At 49.2% G+C, this 24,088-nt stretch overlaps 1 protein-coding gene across 1 annotated transcript in view; it reads left to right on the top strand.

The window, feature by feature from the left end:
• pkhd1l1.1 (PKHD1 like 1, tandem duplicate 1) overlaps positions 1-24,088 on the top strand; it is a 144,546-nt gene that overhangs the window by 97,082 nt on the left and 23,376 nt on the right. The window contains 12 exon segments of the mRNA XM_073069876.1: positions 2,158-2,246; positions 3,457-3,608; positions 6,547-6,676; positions 7,432-7,550; positions 9,518-9,647; positions 10,002-10,175; positions 15,147-15,250; positions 16,059-16,185; positions 19,693-19,790; positions 20,590-20,680; positions 21,031-21,186; positions 23,226-23,341. Coding sequence (XP_072925977.1) covers positions 2,158-2,246; positions 3,457-3,608; positions 6,547-6,676; positions 7,432-7,550; positions 9,518-9,647; positions 10,002-10,175; positions 15,147-15,250; positions 16,059-16,185; positions 19,693-19,790; positions 20,590-20,680; positions 21,031-21,186; positions 23,226-23,341 — 1,486 coding nt within the window.

Here is a 24,088-nt window from a genome sequence, read left to right as displayed (position 1 = left end):
CCGTTCGGCGCTGAGGCGAGTGAAACCCATCCAGGAACCCGATGGCTGCAGGTAACAACTGCTCCCAAACCTGGCGGCACGGGACCCGAGATACCTGTAACTCCTACCCAAAGGTAGCAGAGAGAAGAGAAAGACACCGGTAAAATGCAGGCAGAAGGCACTGAATACCTGTTCATTTTCTGCTTTCACCCTTGATGATTTTAATCTTGCACGACACTTGAATCAGTGCAGAGTAATGGCGCTGACTACGAGTTGGTCTACCAAAGTTCAAAGTACATTTATTATCAATGTATGTTTGCAATATACCACCCTGAGATTCATCTTCACACAGACAAAACAAAACAAAGAAACACCATGGAACCTGTTCAAAGAAAACATCGAGCACCCAACACGCGAAAAAAAGAACAAATCATGCAAGCGTCAAGAAATGAGCAAAAAACACAGAGAATTGCATTTCAAATCACAGAGCCATTGAAACCGTCTGAGTGTTGGGTTTAGTTCAGTTCATTTCAATTTACCGTGTGTCGTTCATTGACTGTGGGCCGCAGAGCCAGTCCGCCCTGATCAAAATCACACAAAATAGCAACAAACTCTGGAGTAGCCAGAGACCAGAAACACATATAACATGAGCTGTAGTGTCCAATCCACAAACCACATTGATACATCGATTAAACCTTGTCGAGGACCCAAGACTCTAGCAGTATCAAGTGAGAGGGGGAGAGAGAGACCAGTCAAACACAGGCAGGCTGAGCTGAACACACACTCGCTGTCTGTTCTCATGCTCTTTGATTTTAATCTTGCTCAACACTTTAATCGGCGAGATCAGCAAGAAATGGAGTTGGTCATGGGCTCGCGCCCTGTCTCCAGGCCACGCACTCCGCTCAAAACCTCACTAAACTCCCTCAGGGACAGCAAAGCACCAGATTACTCAACCAGCCCAAAAGCATGCCATCAAAATGTAAGTCACGGGATCCAGTAGTAGCAGAATCACATTTGAAAGAAGTAAAATGAAGAAATAGAAAAAGAGGTTCTGTTAGCTATCTGAAGGGTCACCGTTGGTCACTGATGCCATCAAGCCTTGACTCAGTCTCCACCCCGAGTGATGGCCACCCTGACCATACCTGCACTCTTGAGAGTCTAGTTCGCCAAATCCCCTGGGAGATCACAAAAGCACCAGATCATTTAGTCAGTTCAAATGAACATTCTTAAAATGGAAATTACAGGCTGCAGACTGCAGCGATCGCAGTTCAAAAGAAGTGTATGTCTTACAGAATCTAGTAACTTTGTGAGGTGTCTGAAAAATGTCACCGTTGGTCGCTGACACCATCTTGTCTCATGAATCTCCTTTAAATTTCTGCCTCTCACACAGTCACAGGAAGAAAATGCAAATAGCTGCCTAGACCCTAAAAATAATTTTCCGAACTCCAGAGAACACAGTCCCAGCCTCGTGGAAAGGGTGGGTTTTCCCTACCTACCGGTTTTACATGTGGAGACTAAAATTCTCTTCCTCTTGATGGGGTCTCATCAAGGCCCAAGAGAAACCTCTGCTCCTCTCCTCAGAATTAAGGCAACATACCATCTGCTTTTTTTTTAACCACTCACTGCCCCCATGTGCAGCAGAACCATGTCCCAGCTATGCACCATTTCTTGTTAACCGTCACACAGAACTCTAGGTGCACAACAACAGGGGCCATTTGGCTTGACCTTACTCAGTCAGCTCTTTAAGAATTTCTAACAGGTCCTAACTGATGCATGAGTCTTTCTATCTCCCCTATGCTCTGGTTCCTGCCCTCCAGCCCACCCATCCTTCCCCATAACACTGGATCTCTCCCTCACACCCCCCAACCCTCTAGCTCCCCCATGTCCTTTCACCCTCCCCCACACTTCCTTCCCACCCACTATGCCCACCTTTCTCCATTCCGGCCCCCCCCAGCTGTTCTCTGTACACTACTTGTCCTTTTGCTTCTCCTGTCTCCCTTTGACTCTTGCCGTGGCATTAGCATCCACAGATCATTCTGAAGAATCCACTACATGGCTCCCTTGGTTCTTGGTTCCTTCTGCATCTGCTATCAACCTTCCTGGCACTCTCACTTACCTACCTGACCTCTGATTTACCTCTTGTGTATATCACTCACTCCCAAAATTTCTTCTTTGCAGTCTGTGGTCGAACTCCTCCTTCTGGGAATCCTCTCCGGAAAACAACTTCACAGTTCCCAGAGAAGGTGACAGTGTGGTCATAGCCCAAGGTACGATCCAAGCTGGTCAAAGCCATTTCCCGCGATGGAGCTCACTGGCGATGACCTTCTAATGTCAGAATCTTCATGGCTTAAGGAGATCCAAAGGATGAGGAGGCATTAGCACACACATCTGAGAGACTGTTTGAGGATAGTAGGATCAGATCAGATGCAGGCTCTGTATAAAGGATGATGTAGGTTTTGAAAATTTTAATCTCATAGCACCAAGGAGAAATGCAGCAGGGAAACATGTACTGTGGCCCAACTGTATCAACCAGGGTGCCCATCTAAGCTGGTGGCATTTGCCCATGTTTGGCCAGAAGCCTCTGATCCTTTCCCATCCATTATCTTGTCATTACCTTTTCAGAAGGTGTGAAAATGTATGTACAAGTTGATGAATTTCAGCTCCTTTGGTCGGCATTGACCATGGATGTTGCTTCCCAGCTGTCTGTGTGATGCACAAGCCAGTCCACGTGCCGGGCCAGTACGACGCTGTCTGTGTGATGCACAAGCCAGTCCATGTGCCGGGCCAGTACGACGCTGTCTGTGTGATGCACAAGCCAGTCCACGTGCCGGGCCAGTACGACGCTGTCTGTGTGATGCACAAGCCAGTCCACGTGCCGGGCCACATGCCGGGCCACAAGCCAGTCCACATGCCGGGCCACATGCCGGGCCAGTATGACATGCAGAGCAAGCTGTTGCCCGCGTTGCAGGCTCCTTCTCTCTACGCAACTGATGAATTCAAAGGAATGGCAGAGACCGATATAGTTTAGCACCAGTGGCATTACAGGAGTTGCCAGTCAGTGTTGAACTCAACGTAAAACTGCCTTAAGGGCTCCAGCTCAGGACTTTTCCTCGGAGTTTACTCCCAAACCATTCCTCATCAGTGGGTTTAGCCACAAGGCAGTGGAGGTTTGGTATCAGAGTTTTCCTTCTCCTAGATGAGCTGACAAACCCCACCTGCCCAAAGCAACTGGTTTTAAGGTGCCGGTAACCCACCTTTGCCCCTTCTCCTATCAGTAGGAATGGTTCCACTGGACTTGGAAGCTAAGCCACACATGAAGGCAGGAGCTGGACTTGGGTGTCAGAGGCTATTTGAGATGCATGGCATTGGGAGCATTTAATAGGTAGAGGGAGCTTATCCCCACGATCCCTGTTGCCTATGACAACCTTAAGGAACCTGGCAGCTGAGAGTTCTTATGTAAATGCATTTTTATTGTAGGGGTCTGGCTTCTGGTTGACATAAAGATTCCATCACTCTTCAAACTTACCATCTATGGCATCTTGGAAGTTCAGGATGAGAATGCAACATCGGACCACAATTCCTCGCCCTACATGAGCATTGTCCTCAATGCTACCTACATCTCAGTCCAGGTAACACAACACTTAGGGAGCTGGCCAAGGTTGTCTGGTCTGAGGCTGACTGTTCTCTTGAGTACTCAGGGTTACAAGCCAGCTGTCCCTGCTGAAGCCAGGCACCCAGGGGCGTCTACGAAATTGAATGTGTGGGTGGCAAGATCTGCACAATGGGAGGGAGAGTGAGGTTAGATAGGGTTGTAGTGGGACAGTGGGATCAGATAAGGATAGAGTGGGAGAGTGGGGTCGGACGGGGAGAGAGTGAGGGGAGAGCGGGGTCGGACGGGGAGAGAGTGAGGGGAGAGCGGGGTCGGACGGGGAGAGAGTGAGGGAGAGCGGGGTCGGATGGGGAGAGAGTGAGGGAGACTGGGGTGGGATGGAGAGAGACTGAGGGAGAGCGGGGTGGGATGGAGAGAGAGTGAGGGGAGAGCGGGGTGGGACGGGGAGAGAGTGAGGGGAGAGCGGGGTGGGACGGGGAGAGAGTGAGGGGAGAGCGGGGTGGGACGGGGAGAGAGTGAGGGGAGAGTGGGGACGGACGGGGAGAGAGTGAGGGAGAGCGGGGTCGGACGGGGAGAGAGTGAGGCAGAGCGGGGTCGGACGGGGAGAGACTGAGGGAGACTGGGGTTGGACGGGGAGAGACTGAAGGAGACTGGGGTCGGACGGGGAGAGAGTGAGGCAGAGCGTGGTCGGACGGGGAGAGACTGAGGCAGAACGGGGTCGGACGGGGAGAGAGTGAGGGAGAGCGGGGTGGGACGGGGAGAGAGTGCGGGAGAGCAGGGTGGGACGGGGAGAGAGTGAGGGAGAGCGGGGTGGGACGGGGAGAGAGTGAGGGAGAGTGGGGTGGGATGGAGAGAGAGTGAGGGAGAGTGGGGTGGGATGGAGAGAGAGTGAGGGGAGAGCGGGGTGGGACGGGGAGAGAGTGAGGGGAGAGCGGGGTCGGACGGGGAGAGAGTGAGGGGAGAGCGGGGACGGACGGGGAGAGAGTGAGGGAGAGCGGGGTCGGACGGGGAGAGAGTGAGGCAGAGTGGGGTCGGACGGGGAGAGACTGAGGGAGACTGGGGTCGGACGGGGAGAGACTGAAGGAGACTGGGGTCGGACGGGGAGAGAGTGCGGGAGAGCGGGGTGGGACGGGGAGAGAGTGAGGGAGAGTGGGGTGGGATGGAGAGAGAGTGAGGGGAGAGCGGGGTGGGACGGGGAGAGAGTGAGGGGAGAGCGGGGTCGGATGGGGAGAGAGTGAGGGGGAGAGTGGGGACGGACGGGGAGAGAGTGAGGGAGAGCGGGGTCGGACGGGGAGAGAGTGCGGGAGAGCGGGGTGGGACGGGGAGAGAGTGAGGGAGAGTGGGGTGGGATGGAGAGAGAGTGAGGGGAGAGCGGGGTGGGACGGGGAGAGAGTGAGGGGGAGAGCGGGGTCGGATGGGGAGAGAGTGAGGGGAGAGTGGGGACGGACGGGGAGAGAGTGAGGGAGAGCGGGGTCGGACGGGGAGAGACTGAGGGAGACTGGGGTCGGACGGGGAGAGACTGAGGGAGACTGGGGTCGGACGGGGAGAGAGTGAGGGGAGAGCGGGGACGGACGGGGAGAGAGTGAGGGAGACTGGGGTGGGATGGAGAGAGACTGAGGGAGAGCGGGGTGGGATGGAGAGAGAGTGAGGGGAGAGCGGGGTGGGACGGGGAGAGAGTGAGGGGAGAGCGGGGTGGGACGGGGAGAGAGTGCGGGAGAGCGGGGTGGGACGGGGAGAGAGTGAGGGAGAGTGGGGTGGGATGGAGAGAGAGTGAGGGGAGAGCGGGGTGGGACGGGGAGAGAGTGAGGGGAGAGCGGGGTCGGATGGGGAGAGAGTGAGGGGAGAGCGGGGACGGACGGGGAGAGACTGAAGGAGAGCGGGGTCGGACGGGGAGAGACTGAGGGAGACTGGGGTCGGACGGGGAGAGACTGAGGGAGACTGGGGTCGGACGGGGAGAGAGTGCGGGAGAGCGGGGTGGGACGGGGAGAGAGTGAGGGAGAGCGGGGTGGGACGGGGAGAGAGTGAGGGAGAGCGGGGTGGGACGGGGAGAGAGTGAGGGAGAGCGGGGTGGGACGGGGAGAGAGTGAGGGAGAGTGGGGTGGGATGGGGAGAGAGTGAGGGAGAGTTGGGTGGGATGGGGGAGAGTGGGGTGGGACGGGGAGAGAGTGGGGTCGGACAGGGAGGGAGGAGGGAGAGTGGGGTGGGGACGGGGAGAGAGTGTGGGAGAGTGGGGTGGGACGGGGAGAGAGGAGGGAGAGTGGGGTGGGACGGGGAGAGAGGAGGGAGAGTGGGGTGGGACGGGGAGAAAGTGGGGTCGGATGGGGAGAGAGTGAGGGAGAGTGGGGTCGGACGGGGAGAGAGTGGGGTGGGACGGGGAGAGTCTGAGGCAGAGTGGGGTCGGACGGGGAGGGAGGAGGGAGAGTGGGGTGGGATGGGGAGAGTGAGGGAGAGTGGGGTGGGATGGGGAGAGAGTGAGGGAGAGTTGGGTGGGATGGGGGAGAGTGGGGTGGGACGGGGAGAGAGTGGGGTCGGACAGGGAGGGAGGAGGGAGAGTGGGGTGGGACGGGGAGAGAGTGTGGGAGAGTGGGGTGGGACGGGGAGAGAGGAGGGAGAGTGGGGTGGGACGGGGAGAGAGGAGGGAGAGTGGGGTGGGACGGGGAGAAAGTGGGGTCGGATGGGGAGAGAGTGAGGGAGAGTGGGGTCGGACGGGGAGAGAGTGGGGTGGGACGGGGAGAGTCTGAGGCAGAGTGGAGTCGGACGGGGAGGGAGGAGGGAGAGTGGGGTGGGACGGGGAGAGAGTGGGGTCAGACGGGGAGAGACTGAGGCAGAGTGGGGTCAGACAGGGAGGGAGGAGGGAGCTGTTTGTGCAGCTAGAATGCAGATTGCATGTACTCTGCTGTCTCTACGGTCTTGCTCTGGAGCTGTGACTGAGGCGTGTGATTGGGTGTTGTTGGCAGGGAGGCAGGCTCATAGCAGGAACACCGGAGAAACCGTTCAGAGGAGAGCTCCTGATCGTTCTGCGAGGAGACCACCTGACCCCGGACTGGCCTTTACCAAACGGCCCTAATCAGGGGGCCAAGGTGCTGGGTGAGTGGGTCAGCGAGAGTACCGAGTGTAACATAGTCCTGGTTCGGTTCATCCTCTTGCTGCCTCGCTCTGTCACAGCTTGTACAGAGAACAGAAACACAACATCCCTCATCCCCTCGAAGTTGCTCCTTCACAGCTGACCTTCCACCTCCCATCAGAATTATGGAGCTTCCTCAGAATCCACTGTGGGGCAACATGGTGGTGTAATAATTAGCAGATTGCTATCATAGTGCCAGCGACCTGGGTTCAATTCCCTCCACTGTCGGTAGGGAGTTTCCTCTCCTGGTGCCTTTGTGTTGTCCAGTTTCCTGCCATGTTCCAAAGGCGTGAATTGGTCACCTGGGTGTGATTGGACAGTGTGGACTCGTTGGGCTGGAGGGTCTGTATCTCTAAATGAATAAATCAGTCTCTGAGATGGACAATCCGACACCTGCCGGCCGAAGGAAGCCCACAATGCTGAGGTTCCATGTAGCCTTGCGGTAACCCAGCAGCCGGGAGGCTGGATGTTCTGCCCATCCTCCAGCTTCTACCAAGATGGCCTGCCTTTCTGTCTCACCTCTCAAACTGCACAGAAGGATGGCCCGACCAACCTCAGGGTCCAGTGCCTTGGGGAAACAGTCCCACACTCACACCACCCTCCTGGCTTCACTTCATGTTCCACACCAGCAGGCCGTTCCCCCACCCCCCCCATCTCGTACCAGTTTCAGTGGCCCTGCAGTCCCAGGTGACTGTGTCTCCCCTCTCCTGTTCAACAGGTGTGTTCGGAGGACTGGATCTCCACGGGATTCCTCACCAGCACTACAGGACCAAGCTGGGGAAGACAGCACAGGCCGGTTCCCTCAACCTAACCTTGGCAGCAGCCGTCGACTGGCAGGTACAGGGGAAGGTGGACGCCAGGGTCCTGTGGAGGGAAGTAGGGGAACTCTGCTGTGGGCGGAGGGGAGGCAGAAGGGGTGACTTGGCTCTAATGGAGAGTGTGCTCACCATCATAACATAGAAAATACAAGAGCCTTTATGCAGAGCAAGATCCCACACAAGGTGCAGGTGATGACCGGATAAGGGTGGGAATGTTGGCGACTTCCCTAACCCTCTTCCTGTGATGTGGGAGTGAGCTCATGGGGCTTTCAAACGTTACATCTGGGATGGTGCTTCCAACAGTGTGACACTGCCCATAAGACCAGAATCGGTACAGAATTAGTCTGCTCTGCTACTCAATCGTGCTGATTTATCTTCGCTCTCAACCCCATTCTCCTGCCTTCTCCCTGTAACTTTTGACACCCTTACTAATCAAGAACCTGTCTGTGGTGAACTAGATATACCTGTCTGACTGCTCCTGTGGCTCCTCCCACAGACCCTGCTGACTGCTCCTGTGGCTCCTCCCACAGACCCCTGTATAAAGGCGACTGTGGGCTGCTGCTCTCCCTCATTTTCCCCAGGATGTAGTGTTGTTTATTCTTCCAGTCAATAAAAGCCGATATCTCGCTTCCTAAGTCTCAGCGTGAGTTATTGATGGTGCATCACTGTCAACCACTTTAAATATACCCAGCATCGTGGCCACGACAGCCGTCTGTAGAAATGAATTCCACAGGTTCACCACCATCTGGCTAAAGAAATTCCTTCTCTGTTCTAAAGGGATATCCTTCTATTATGAAGCTGAAACCTTTGGTGTGAGACATCCTCACTATGGAAACATCCTTTTCACATCCACTCTATCTACATCTATCAATATTCATTAGATCACCCCCCCCCCCCATTCTTCTAGCCTCCCAGCAAGTACAGAGCCAGAGCTATAAAATGCTCCTCATACATTAATCCTTTCACTCCTAAGATCATTCTCATGAACCTCCTCTGCTCTCCAAGGCAAACACATCCTTTATTAGATACGAGCCCAAACCACTCAAAATACTTCAAATGTGGTTTTATAAAGCCTCAGCCGCTCTGAGCTCTGACAATGGTGAATTCCCAACGTGCAGCCATGCTGGTGTCAGGGCTCAAAGGATAGATGGGGTGGGATCAATAGTAGGGGTGGTGTCAGGGTTGAAAACTCCAACACAAGGGGAGAAGCCCTTCTCCCTCCACATTCATGCCCTTGATACTTGATCCTCTGCTGACACAGAGGCCCTTTCTGTCCACTCTGTCTGGGGATCTTATAACGTTGCCCACCATTATGGGCTGAGTGCAGGTCAGTGGGACTAGGTGAGAGTAAGCGTTCGGCGCGGACTAGAAGGGCCGAGATGGCCTGTTTCCGTGCTGTAATTGTTATATGGTTATAAGTCTCCCCTTGGTTTACTCTGTTCCAGAAGGTTTTAGCCAGTCTTCCTTTACAACACTAGTTTTCTGATCTACTCCTGCCAATATCTTGGTGAATGTCCTCTGCATTCTCTCTGCAGTCACACCTCCCCTGTATCCAGTAGTCCAGCTGGGGCTTCACTACTGTAGGTGGGCACAGACTCACCACTCAGTGCCTTGGCTAATAACGACATCATCCTGGGTGCCTGTTGAGCACGGTATTGACTCCTGATTGACACAAGCTCCCTGATGTTTATTGTGCATTCGTGCTGTGTTATACTGAGATACAGCTCTGCATTCAATTCCATTTCATACTTCATCCTTCCACACTCGTAACTGCAGCCTGACTCCCCTCTGCTCCATCAGCACACACCCAGTACTTGTATTACGTGGGACTGTGTACACACACATCTGGAGTCTACGTTACTTGGGGCTGTGTACGTACACACTGTGTCTGAATCATGTATGACTGCGTTCATACATGCCCAGTGTCTCTGTTACATGGGGCTGTACACTTCCACTGACGTGACACACGCCTATTCTCTTCGCCAGGAGGGCGATGAAATCCTGGTGACGAGCACCAGCTACGATTCCCAGCAGACGGAATCTCGGAGCATCCGTTCCATCTCACACGACAGGATGTCTCTGCTCCTGGACCGGCCACTCTCCTTCATGCACGTGGGTGAGTGTACCACTCACACGGCACCTTCCTGCACAGCGCAGGAGGCCAGAGGTACATCTGTGCACCTTTGGTGTAGAACTGTACCCCTGGTAGGTGTTTGGGGTGGGGGGGTGGATGTATTCCTGGTCAGTATGTGTGTGTGTGGGGGGGGCAAGGGTGTGTACCTCTGGTTTGTGTGTGGGTCAAATGGATGTATCACTGGTTAGTGTGTGGGGGAGGATGTACCATAGTTTTTGTTTGTGGCCCGTGCTCCCCCAGGTGGTGTGAGTTGTAGGGGGATGTGTACCCGGTCGGTGCGATTGGGCTGCTTTGGAATCCATGAACCAATGTGACCAAGGTTTGTTCTGGTTCCAGTGGACACACAGGAAGTGAAGGGAAGAGACTGGCACTACAGCCTGGCAGCAGACGTTGCTCTCCTCAGCAGAAACATAAAGATTGTGGGCCATGACTCCCTGGGCTGGCAGGAGCAGATGTTCGGTGCCCGCGTGCTCATCAGTTCCTTCTTCTACAATGACCTGGAGATCAAAGGTATCCCTTGCTCTTATTGACACCTTCCCCTGAGAGGACTACGCCCTGAGAGAGGCAGTGTAGAGGGACTGTGGGAGGTGGTGGGTATGAGTACTGTACAGGCACTCCCAAAGTGCCACCCTCCAATGTTGTGGCAATTCCTATACTGCACTTCAGGTACAGCCCCAACATTTCTCATGTGGACTAGCACCAGAACCAACAGTTTTCTCTCTCCAACCCCCACGAACGTGTGCGATATGTGCTCGTTGTGAATGGAATAGGCTGATGACCTAGCTTTTCAATTGTCACCATTTTCTTTCATCATGGCCCTCTGAATGTTTCACCATAATCATGCTCGGTGCAGAGGGGATAAACAGCTTCTGGTGACCTAGTCCAATTAGGAGCAAGAGAGGAAGCAACTCACAGGTCCGTGAGTGAGATTTAAAACGGAGCGTTCATGGACTTTTGGTGTTTTCAGGAGGTCCAATCAAATCATAATTCGTTAGCAAGGGCAAATAAAAATAAAATCAACAAGTGGAGCAGCCAAGGAACTGCAGCTCCTGACCTTCGGCCTATATGGGATACTGATGAGATGACAGGTAGGAGCTGCAGAGAGGTAGTCATCCCTAAGTTGCAGGAGGCAGGTGAATGCGTGACTGTCAGGAGAGGGAAAGGAAATGGGCAGCCATCGCAGAGTGCCCCTGTAGCCATTCCCCTTGCTTTGGATACTGTTTGATGGGATGACCGACTGGGGGAAGCTGCATCCATTGGGTCTTTGGCACTGAGACTAGTGCTGTAGCTCAGAAGGGAAGTGGGGAAGAAGAGGACTGGAGTGGTGAAAGGGGATTCCATAGTTAGCAAAGTAGGTGCAAGATTCTGTGGAAGTGATACAGACACCTGGATGGTATGTTGCCTCCCAGGTGCTAGGGTCAGGGATGTCTCAGCTTGGCTCCATAGTATTCTACAGGGAGAGGGTGAGTAGCTAGAAGTCCTGGTACATGTTGGCACCAATGACATAGGTAGCAAAAGGGAGGGATCCTGAAGAGAGAACTTTGAGAGCTAGGTAGAAAGCTGAACAGTAGGACCTCCAAGATAGTAATCTCTGGATTGCTGCCTGTGCCATGTGCCAGTGAGGATAACAATAGGACAATTTGGCAGATGATTGCGTGGCTGATGAACTGGTGCAGAGGGCTGGGTTTCAGAATTGTGGATCATGGAATCTCTTCTTCTGGGGAAGGTATGACATGTACAAAAGGGGCAGCGTACACCTGAATCCAAGGGGGACCCATAACCTTGAGGACAGGTTTGATAAAACTGTTGGGGAAGGTTTTTTAAACTAGTTTGGCATGGGGATGAGAAACTGAGTGATAGGACTGAGGATGGGGCGGTTGCTATACAAGCAGAGGCAGTGTGTGGTGAGACTGTCAGGAAAGACAGGCAGATGATAAGGCAAAGTTGCAGTGAGTGGGATGAGTTTCAGTGTAACGGGAACAAAATCGATAGCGGTGATGAGTGCAGGATTGAAGGTATTATAATTTCAATGCACGTGGTATACAGAATAAGGTAAATGATTGTGTAGCACAGTTAGGCATTGGCAGGTATGATGTTCTGGGCACCACTGAGTCGTGGCTGAAAGATGATCATAGTTGGGAGCTTAAAATCCAAGGATACACGTTATATTGAAAAGGCAAGGCAGAGGAGGTGGCATGGCTTTGTTGGTAAAAATGGAAATCAAATCCTTAGAAAGAGATGACATAGGATCAGAAGATGTAACATCATTGTGGGTAGAGTTAAGGAACTGCAAGGACAAAAATACCCTGATAGGAGTTAAATACAGGCCTCCGAACAATAGCTAGAATGTGGACTACAATTGCAACAGGAAATAGAAAATGCATGTCAAAAGGGCCATGTTACAAATAGTCATGGGGGATTTCAATACGCAGGTAGACTGGGATTAGTTATTCTGGATTGGGTGATGTGTGATGAACCGGATTTGATTAAGGAGCCTAAGGTAAAGGAACCTTGAGGAGACAGTGACCATAATACGATAGAATTCACCCTGCAGTTTTAGAAAGAGGGAAGCTAAAGTCAGATGTATCAGCATTACAATGAAGTAAAGGGAATTACAGAGGCTTGAGAGAGGAGCTGGCCAAAGTTGATTGGAAGGGGACACTAGCAGGGATGATGGAAGAGTAGCAATGGCCGGAGTTTCTGGGAGCAATTCAGAAAGTGCAGGATAGATACATCCCAAAAAAAGCTGTATTCAAAAGGCAGGATGATACAATTGTGATTGATAAAGGAGATAAAGCCAACATAAAAGCAAAAGAGAAGGCATATAATAGAGCAAAAATAAAGGGAAGCTAGAGGACTGGGAAACCTTAAAAAAAATCACAGAAGGCAACTAAAAGGGCCATAAGGAGGAAAAAGATGAATTATGAATTTAAGCTAGCCAATAATATCAAAGAGGATACCAAAAGTTTTTTTCAGATATATAAAGAGTAAAAGATGCAAGAGTAGATATCGGACCACTGGAAAATGATGCTGCGGGGATAGTAATGGGGGTCAAGGAGATAGCAGATGAACTGTGTGGAAGAAAATTCTGAGTTAGCAACTCAGATATTTTAACCAATATCTGAGTTGCTAACACCTCCCACCTTTAACTAACAAATCATCTGCCTAAGCCTTAGTGCATAACACACCTACAGAAACAAGATGCAGACAGTGAAGGTCATAAATTGTGGGGAAGACTCTGTGGGCTGTCAAGTCTCTGACCAATAAGGGGTGTCCAGTGTTTCCTTCACATGTTAGCTGCTAACATGCAAAACAAATCGTACCTTTGTACATTAATGAACTTAATGGATTTAAGGATTTAATGAACTTCCTATAATATATATCATAAATGAAGATTCACAATTCAGCCTTGGGTTCTTAGTATACTTGCAATAATCTACCTTAGCTTCAAGGATGAATAACAACCTATCTCTGTGAGTTGTAGGTATAAGAAACTGTGAGACAGGACAGGCTATCTTTAAAATTATACGATGCAATAAGACACAGGACTGATTTTTTTTTTAACTATGGCTGATGTAATCACCTTTCTGTGAGCATGTATTAAAAAAAGGCTATGACTATTGCTTTTTGGAAGACCTGGCAATTGCACTGTTAGTGAGCCACTCTTCCCTTATTCATGAATAAAGGTATTTTCTCACCGTTTTGAAGTCCATGTTCAATTTACTTGTGACCAACTTTAAATCATTTTCTTAGGAAATTAATTTCCCCAACAAAATGAATAAGAATTTTGCATCAGTCTTCACTGTTGAATACACTAGTGGTATGTCAGAAATTTGAGTGTGTTGGTGACAGGGTGAGTGCAGTTGCTATCACTAGTGAGATGGTGCTGGGGAACTGGAAGGTTAAATGTAGATAAATCACCTGAACCAGATGGACTACACCCCAGGACTCTGAAAGAGGTAGCTAAAGAGATTGTGGAGGCATTAATAATGATCATTCAAGAATCACTAGATTTGGGCATGGTTCCGGAGGAGTGGAAAATTGCAAATGTCACTCTACTCTTCAAGAAGGAAGGGAGGCAGAAGAAAGGAAACCATAGCCTAACCTTAGTGGTTGAGAAGCTCGGAGTCGATTATTAAGGATGAGATTTCAGGGACTTACAGGCACATGATAAAATAGGACAAAGTGAGCATGGTTTTCATAAGGGATAATCTTGCCTGAAAAATCTGTTGGGATTACTTGAGGAAATAACAAGCAGGATAGACAAAGGAGAATCAGAGGATGTTGTGTACTTAGATTTTCAAAAGGCCTTTGAGGAGTTGCCACACATGAGGCTGCTTAGCAAAATAAGAGCCCATGGTATTACAGGAAAGATACTAACAGGATAGAGCATTGGCTGCTTGACAGGAGGCAAAAAGTGGGAATAAAGGGAGCATTTTTTGATTGGTTGCTGGTGACTAGTGTTGTTCCACAGTGGTTGGTATTGGGACCGCTTCTTTTTATGTTATATGTCAATGATCTGGATGATGGAATGATGGCTTTGTGGCCAGCTTTGGGGATGATACAAAGATAATGAAGTAGGGAGGCTGCAGAAGGACTTAGACAGATTAAGAGAATGGTCAAAGAAGAGACTGATGGAATACAATATCAGGAAGTGTATGGTCATGCACTTTGGTAGAAGGAATAAAAGCATATAGACTATTTTCTAAATGGGGAGAAGATTCTAAATTTCAATGTGCAAATGGGTTTGGGAGCTCTCATGCAAGATTCCCTAAAGATTAATTTGCAGGTTGAGTCAATGGTAAGGAAGGCAAATCCAATGTTACAATTTATTTTGTAAGGATTAGAATATAAAACCAGAGATTTAATGCTGAGGCTTTAAGGCACTGGTGAGGCCTCACTTGGAGTATTGTGAACATTTTTGGGCGTCTTATCTAAAAAAGGATGTGCTGATATTGGAGATTAAAAGGAGTTTCACAAAAATTATTCCAAAATTGAATGGCTTATCATATCAGGAGCATTTGAAGGCTCTGGGCCTGTACTCACTGGAATTTAGAGGAATGAGGGGGGGGGGGGGGTCTCATTGAAACCTATTGAATGTTGAAAAGCCTAGATAGAGTGGATGTGGAGAGGATGTTTCCTTTAGTGGGGGTGTCTCGGGCCAGAGGATACAACCTCAGAATAGAGGAACTTCCATTTAGAATGGAGATGAGGAGGAACTTTTTTTAGCCAGAGGGTGGTGAATCTGTGGAAATCATGGTGGCTGTGGAGGCCAAGTCATAGAGTATATTTAATGTGAATGCTGATAAATTCTTGATAAGTCTGGGAGTGAAAGGTTATGGGAAGAAGGGAGCAGAATGGTGTTGAGAGGGAAATGGACCAGCCACAATTAAATGGTGGATCAGACTCAATGGGCCGAATGGCCTAATTCTGCTCCAATGTCTTATGATATATTCCATGCACCCTGTATTTGTTACCCAGGTTATGCCAGGATAAAGGATGTTGAATTCTACCACAGTGGACAGATGGGATACTGGGATTACTTCGATCCACGTTACTCTGTGGCATTTCTCAATCTCGGCCAGGTTTGTGGGAAGATTTTGGACATCTTTCAAGTTTTCCTTTAAGAGTGTGGGTTTTCCGATGTGATCTCCTGGAAAACCTATGCTCCAGAGTTTCTCTGGGTATGAATGTTGGGGATTTGGACACAGTACATCCTTGTGCAGCCCAGCCTACCTGCACCAGTTCCCTAGGACCCAATCATTCCATGCCATGGTTGTGTTTATGCCTCATCTCCTTTCCTTGAGGAGCTCTCTGGAGAGAGATGTTTGGGATTACAGGTGGGCTTATCTACCCTTGTGTTCACACCCTTGCCTTTCTTCCTTCAACTGTCAGGTGAAAGAGTTCAGGCACAGGTAATCTGCCTGTTGTAAACATCAACATCCCTCCCTTGGGTGGGAAACATGTCCACCCCAGGTTCAGAGTGATCAATGGTAATCTCCTTCCACATACGCAGACTGACTCACTGTGTATTATGAGTATATTCCATTTCCAGCACTGAGACGATTTTGCATTTTGATCTAAGTAGGCAGGGTCACTGGTTGCCACACCTTGGCGAGGAGAGGAGAGACGCAATGATTGCACTGATGGTAGCCACTGAATAGACTTGAGACTGATGTTCCACCCCAGCAGGATCTGAGATCTGCTCCTCCTGCTGTGGAGGAAGTCCTGGCCGAGAGACTTGGCCACCCCATGGGTGCGAAGTCCTGCTAGCGGCAGAGGGAGACAGAGTGGGGGGAAAAACACAATTACAGGTAGAACTTGATATGTTTGGTTTTGTGACTGAAGCATTAGGACTTCATTCCTGAGATTTGCTGGAATTTTCTCTCACAGATTCAAGGGAATAGCTCGTATATACAGGGTTGTGCTATTCACAATGGATTTGCCCCTGCCATCGGAGTCTTTGGAACGGATGGTCTCAATATCGATGACAATATCATTTACAGCACCATGGGAGAAGGTATGTGGGCCCAGTCTCCCGACACAGAGCAGAGGCTGATTCTAAGCTTTTATAACCATATAGCAATTACAGCATGGAAACAGGCCATCTTGGCCCTTCTAGTCCATGCAGAACGCTTACTCTCACCTAGTCCCACTGACCCGCACTCAGCCTATAACCCTCCATTCCTTTCCTGTCCATATACCTATCCAATTTTACTTTAAATGACAATACCGAACCCGCCTCTACCACTTCTACTGGAAGCTCATTCCACACAGCTGAGTAAAGAAATTCCCCCTCATGTTACTCTTCAACTTTTGTCCCCTAACTCTCAACTCATGTCCTCTTATTTGAATCTCCCATACTCTCAATGGAAAAAGCCTATCCACGTCAACTCTATCTATCTCCCTCATAATTTTAAATACCTCTATCAAGTCCCCCCTTAACCTTCTACGCTCCAAAGAATAAAGACCTAATTTGTTCAACCTTTCTCTGTAACTTAAGTGCTGAAACCCAGGTAACATTCTAGTAGATCTCATCCTTCCTATAATTTGGTGACCAGAACTGTGCACAATACTCCAAATTCGGCCTTACCAAGGCCTTGTACAACTTTAACATTACATTCCAACTCCTATACTCAATGCTCTGATTTATAAAGGCCAGCATACCAAAAGCTTTCTTCACCACCCTATCCACATGAGATTCCACCTTCAGGGAACTATGCACCATTATTCCTAGATCACTCTGTTCTACTGCATTCTTCAATGCCCTATATTTATCATGTATGTCCTATTTGGATTATTCCTACCAAAATGCAGCACCTCACACTTATCAGCATTAAACTCCATCTGCCATCATTCAGCCCACTCTTCTAACTGGTCTAAATCTCTCTGCAAGCTTTGAAAACCTATTTCGTTATCCACAACACCACCTATCTTAGTATCATCTGCATACTTACTAATCCAATTTACCACCCCATCATCCTGATCATTAACGTATATGACAAACAACATTGGGCCCAGTACAGATCCCTGAGGCACACCACTAGTCACCGGCCTCCAATCTGACAGTTATCCACCACTACTCTCTGGCATCTCCCATCCAGCCACTGTTGAATCCATTTTACTTCTTCAATATTAATACCTAACGATTGAACCTTCCTAACTAACCTTACATGCGGAACCTTATGAAAGGCCTTACTGAAGTCCATATAGACAACATCTACTGCTTTACCCTCATCAACTTTCCTAGTAACCTCTTCAAAAAATTCAATAAGATTTTTCCAAGCACAACTCCATGTTGACTGTTCCTAATCAGACCCTGTCTATCCAGATAATTATATATACCATCTCTAAGAATACTTTCCATTAATTTACCCACCACTGATGTCAAACTGACAGGCTTATAATTGCTAGGTTTACTCTTAGAACCCTTTTTAAACAATGGATCAACATGAACAATATGCCAATCCTCCAGCACCATCCCCTTCTCTAATGACATTTGAAATATTTCTGTCAGAGCCCCTGCTATTTCTGCACTAACTTCCCTCAACGTCCCGGAGATTTATCCACTTTTATATTCCTTAAAAGCGCCAGTACTTCCTCCTCTTTAATCGTCATAGTTTCCATAACTTCCCTACTTGTTTCCCTTACCTTACACAATTCAATATCCTTCTCCTTAGTGAATACCAAAGAAAAGAAATTGTTCAATATCTCCCCCATTTTTGAGGCAGTACAGAGGCAATGTCACTCTGTACGAGAAACTGTGGGACGGACGGTACTGAGGGAGTGTCACACTGTGGGAGGGACAGTACTGAGGGAGTGTTACACTGTGGGAGGGACGGTACTGAGGGAGTGTCACACTGTGGGACGGACGGTACTGAGGGAGCGTCACACTGTGGATGGGATGGTACTGAGGGAGTGTCACACTGGGGGATGGATGGTACTGAGGGAGTGTCACACTGTGGGAGGGACGGTACTGAGGGAGTGTCACACTGTGGGATGGACATTACTGAGGGAGTGTCACACTGTGGGAGGGACGGTACTGAGGGAGTGTCACACTGTGGATGGGACGGTACTGAGGGAGCGTCACACTGTGGGAGGGACGGTACCATGGGAGCGTCACACTGTGGGAGGGACGGTACCATGGGAGCATCACACTGTGGGAGGGACGGTACCATGGGAGCATCACACTGTGGGATGGACTGAGGGAGCATCACACTGTGGGGTGGACGGTACTGAGGGAGTGTCACACTGTGGGAGGGACGGTACTGAGGGAGTGTCACACTGTGGGAGGGACGGTACCATGGGAGCATCACACTGTGGGAGGGACGGTACCATGGGAGCATCACACTGTGGATGGGACGGTACTGAGGGAGCATCACACTGTGGGAGGGACGGTACTGAGGGAGTGTCACACTGTGGGAGGGACGGTACTGAGGGAGTGTCACACTGTGGGATGGACGGTACTGAGGGAGTGTCACACTGTGGATGGGACGGTACTGAGGGAGTGTCACACTGTGGATGGGACGGTACTGAAGGAGTGTCACACTGTGGGAGGGACGGTACTGAGGGAGTGTCACACTGTGGGATGGACGGTACTGAGGGAGTGTCACACCGTGGGAGGGACGGTACCGAGGGAGCATCACACTGTGGGAGTGCATGTAAAGGGAGTGTCAGACTGTGAGAAGAGTAGTACTGTGGATATGCCACACTGTTTGGCGAAAGAGTTGTGTTGGCAAATGGATTTGGGTAGAGGTGTAAAGAAATTCTGTTCCAATTACACTGGCATCTGGCCAGATGGCATCTAGAATATTAGGTGTGGGCTGGATAGATACCTGCAATGAAATCAAAGTCAAGTCTGCTGTCATATAGACAAAATGTGTCTGGAAGGAAGCAATAAAAAAATCTAACTTGCAGTAACATCACAGGCATATAGCATCATGTAAGCATCATTCTCAGAAACATCTATTACATAGAGCTATTTTATAGGAAAGAACACAGAACAAAAAAAAAGAGGTCCACTGTAATGCAAGGTCATCATAGTGCTGCTAGACTGATATTGTGATTAGCATTTGCAGATGGGGCCAAGAAATGAATGGATGAAAAGATGTAGCTGTTCTTGAACAAATGAAGGTTCACAAGATCCATTGGAGCCACGAGGAGATATTGCACATGTATATATTAAAATGAGAGATGATCTTACCGAAACTTAGAACTTCCCGCCTAGGTGTCACATTGTCATTCAGGGCAAAGCTGAGGGAAATGACTGTGTCTCTGTCTCCCTCACAAGGTTGTGGAGTTCAGTTGCGACTCAAGGCTGGTACTGACAGATGTTTGGGGTTTGGATGAAGTAATCATTCAGGATAGATGAATGGCAGGGTGTGCGTGAGGAACTGTTTGTAATGAAATCGTTGCTTCTGCACGAAGGTTTGCTCTTTCTCATTTCTCCCAGGAACGCCCATGTATGATTTATGTGTTCTCTCCAGAGAAATCCTGCATAACTCGTGCATCCTCTCACCTTCTCCAGGTATCAAAGTGTGGGGGAGCCGGAACCGAGTGAGGAGGAACCTGGTGGTCCTCAGCAAGTCAACAGCAATTCGCTACTCCTGGACAGCAGCTATCGAAGTACGTCAGAGGGGAGGGGTTTCAGTAGCTCCCCGAGCTTCCCCATCGTATCGTACTCTGAAATACTCATGACACTGGGCTCTGAACCAACCCGGGGACCTCTGACACAAGAGACAAGACACATCCCCCACCCATGGAACCCACCTCCACCCCCATCTGTAGACCACCCAATCCCAGACATATCCTCATCCCAGGGTCCATGATGGCAGCACTCTCGGATCATATCTGTGGAGGGAGTTTCTCACACTCTATCTCAGTCTCTCATCCCACTGCCCTCTGGGGAGTGCCCTCTCTGGGTCAGGCTGATTAATCAGGAGTACCTACCTCTTATCAAGGCTCCCACCTCATGGTCAAGGGCATGGTAACATCTACTTATCTCTGCTCAGCTCTGAAGCCACTCTGGTTCCCCACCCCCCCATCCCATTCTGTCAAATCCACAACCCACTCTCTACTGACTCCAAGACCCAGCCTATGGTCTGCAAAGCCTGCAGATGATAGCAGCAAACAACCTGCTGAACTCAGAGGATCCAGGAGCATCTGTTGGGGCAAATGAATTACCAGTGTTTTCATTCAGAGACCTGCCTCGGTACTGAGAGGGGAGACGGCTGACATGAGGAGGAGAAGGGAAGGAGTCTGAGTTGAGTGGTGGACTGAGGAGGGGGGTACATTGGTGGATGGTGTTTGACTGCTATAGTTAGCGACACACATTGGGTCTGGAAGGCATTCTATGCTGGGATTCTTACATTTGGCCCTCCACTTTCCTCCCCGTGACAACATGTTGGTGATTCTCATTTTCCAGGTGAATAAAGATTCTGAGGTTGTGCTACAGGAGAACATCATTGTCGGCTTTGAGCAGATCGGTTACCGCATTAATGGAGAGCCATGCCCTGGTGAGTCCCCAGCATTACTGCTTTGGGTGTGCACACATTACCACGGTCACCCAGGCCCTTGGAAAGCAGGCCTGCAGGGCTGGACAAGGAACCCAGAGTCTGTGGGCTGCTCTGAAAATTCCCAAAGCTTCCACTTGGCTGAAAGGGCTGAATCACAGCGAGAAGCTGCAAAACCCTGTGAGCCTCAGTGGCTGGGGTATTGGTTCCCAGTGTGAAACTGACTCTGGGAGTGAATAGAGGGGTATTGTTCCTTGGTTGGGAGGATTAGGAGCAAAGGAGGAACAGATTTACAGCCTGTCAGGGTACCCATACAGGGTCTGTATGATGTAACCACTGGCTATTGTCTGTAGGACAACCAAACGCTGCTGAACCTTGGGCCAATAACGAGGTCCGTGGAGGACAGATTGGTGTTTACATGAATGGAGATGGATTCCCCAAATGCTCCCTTATCCAAGGTTTCATAGTCTGGAAATGCCAGGACGTTGGCATCTACTTCCAGGTAAGAAGTCATCTTTCACTTTTAGGCCCTTGGGTTCCTCTTACTCAAAGGACCCTTGTTCCCTGTTCCTCAATCCAATCACCGGTGCCCAGGACTGACCAGGAAGCCACTGCCTTGAGTCGGTTGAGTGATTACCCAGTTAATGTTTGACTATTTGCACTTCACCTCACCTGTAGCTTTGGAAGTGTACTGGTGACTGACCTGAGCTAATGGCTGCCTGTGTGGACCATGCTGCTGGTCTACAGAGACTGATGAATCTCACCTTTGCTAAATGCAAGAGCCTCCAATAACAACAGAACTAAATTTCCCAGTTGAAGTAGGTGCAACTTTCATCAATTGAGTGATTAGCACAGGCAACTGAGGATGAACTTTTAGTTAATGACAGTTTATACATGTCAGTGAGCGACTGTCACTGAACGTCCTGCATGAGTTGATACAGTTTGTAGGTGTTGGGACTGTAACTGAGGGTCCTGTCTGAGTTGGTACAATCTGTAGGTGTTGGGGTAGGCTTGTCAGTGAGGGTCCTGGCTGAGATGGTAGTTTGTGGGTCTCAGTGCCCCGCCAAGATGGTATAGTTTGTGGATGTTGAGGTAGGATTGACAGTGAGGGTACTGACCGAGATGCTACAGCATGTACATGTCAAGGTAGGAGCTTATCAGTGTGTCAGTGAGGAGCCTCACTGAGATAGTACAGGACTTTGATGGATCTCAGTGGACGTCAGCTGTGGTTCCTTCTGTCTTTGAACCAACTATCCTTGAAACGAGCACCCTGGAATGATTCCTGGGATGAGGGTTTTGTCCTCTTATGAGAAATTTAGAGAGTTCTGGAGTTTGGAAGAAAGAGATTTTTGCACTTGAGCACAAGAATTTTGGAGAGATGGCCAGCCGAGCTGTCATCTCTCCCAGCCGGAGGGCTGAGAATCAGGGGATGTAGTCTTAGGATGGTTTGATGAGTTAGGAGTAAAATAAGAACACATTTCTTTAACCAAGAAGGTTATAAATGCACTGAAATTTTCTACATCAAAAGTAGCTTGGCTATCAAGTGCATGTAAGGCTGATTGCTGATATTTGGGAATACAGAGATCATTACAGGGGTCATGAGTGTTCTGGGCCCTGTCCTCTCCACTGCTTCCTTGATTTTATTATAAGATCAAACATGGGTATGTCCCCTAATGATTGCACAATGATCATTTCCATTCACAAGTGAAATAACAAATTACTGCATTCTGCAAAATTTAGGCAGCACTCAGGCATAGCTAATAAATGACAAGTAACATTCAGGCCACATAAGTGTCAAACATAAGTGTCTAGCTCCAAACACAGACTGTCTAATACCTACCCTTGACATTTAATGCCTTGACCAACCAGGGACTAGAAACTCACATGTACCAGCCATGGCTGTGTAACACCCTGGGGAAGGTTCTACTGCTAATGTAAAGGGTTCATTGTGTGTTTGGGTTATGACTAGAGATAGCGGGGGCTTTTGAATGTGCCCTGTCCAATGAGGAGAGTGTTTTTTCTTCTTGTGTGCCTGAGAACGAGGTATTTGCGGTCTTTTGTTCGGCAAGATATGAAGGGAGAAGACACGAGAAAGGAGAGGCTGTAGACTGCAGGACAGAGTGGACTTGGAGTGAGGGGCCAGGAGTCGACAACGCCCGGGGGAAATCGATGGAGGCATAAGGGACAGGAAACCATGAGCTCCAACATGCACATTAGACTGTTTCATTAAAATTAGCCCTTTTCTTTTTGTTTCTCTTCTCTCCTCTAGTCAAATTAAGAATTGTAAAGCTAAATTATTTAATTGCATATGGTGTATTGTCTGATATTTGGTGGTACTGATTTGTAACACATCACACAGCATCCACACAAAGGAGATTTCACTCGTTTGGCGGGGCCAGTGACGGTCTTCCCCTAGACTAATGTGGCCAGCTGAACCTGAGGGTTATGCTGCAAGGGCAGGTCAGAGTGAGAAATGTCCTTCAGTTGGAGAGTGTGTATCAGTTTTTGTTCAACATGAAAACTAACTTGTCCTTATTACAGGTAAAAGGTTCTGTGCAAGTCTCTAATGTGACCCTGGTGGACAACGGACTGGGTATTTTTCCAATGATTTATGGACCTCCCGCACTCTCACATCAGATATCCAATAAAACTGTTCATGTTACTGTAAGTGCTCTCACTCCGCTGCATTAATCTGTCTAGAGCCATGAGATAGATGACGAAGTGAAGCTTTGTTTATTCTTGCTCAACATACTGAGTGCTAATTGAGCTGGTTCGCTCCTGTTCACAGGTGATGAAGCTCCCTGGTGTCTGGTTTTATACACATTGTAAACTATGGTTTGTAACAAACAAGGTTATAACAAATCGGGTCAAATGCATGGAGAGAATAACTCAGTGCAAGGTCAGAACTAGCTCCCCTTTAAGATGGGGGGAAGCAGGCAATGTTGGTTCACTTATAGAACATAGAGCACTACAGCACAACACAGGCCCTTTGGCCCACTATGTTGTGCTGACCTTATAACCCCCTACTCTAAGATCAATCTGACCCTTCCCTCCTTACATAGCCCTCCATTTTTCTATCATCTACGTGCCCATCTAAGAGTTTTTTTAAATGTCCCTAATGTATCTGCCTCGACCAGCACTCTCCATTCTCTTAGTAAAGAACTTGCCTCTAACTTCCCCTGTATAGTTTCCTCCAATCACTTAAAATTATACATCACCCTTTGGGATGCATTGTTTGAAAACTTAAGCCATGGACCTCCAGTTCCAAAGTTCTCCCAACCAGAGTTTTATCTGCACCCCTCATTGACCCCTTGCCCCCAAGGCTGTATCTGCTGGGTCACTGATCAATAAGCACCCCTTGACAATTTTAGTAGGATGGGATTAGATAGACCTTGATATTTCTTCAAGAAA

The sequence above is a fragment of the Hemitrygon akajei genome, chromosome 1, assembly GCF_048418815.1.
Source record: "Hemitrygon akajei chromosome 1, sHemAka1.3, whole genome shotgun sequence".
Lineage (NCBI taxonomy): Eukaryota > Metazoa > Chordata > Chondrichthyes > Myliobatiformes > Dasyatidae > Hemitrygon > Hemitrygon akajei.
The sequence above is the reverse complement of the archived record's forward strand: the minus strand, read 5'-3'. Positions and strand labels throughout refer to the sequence as shown.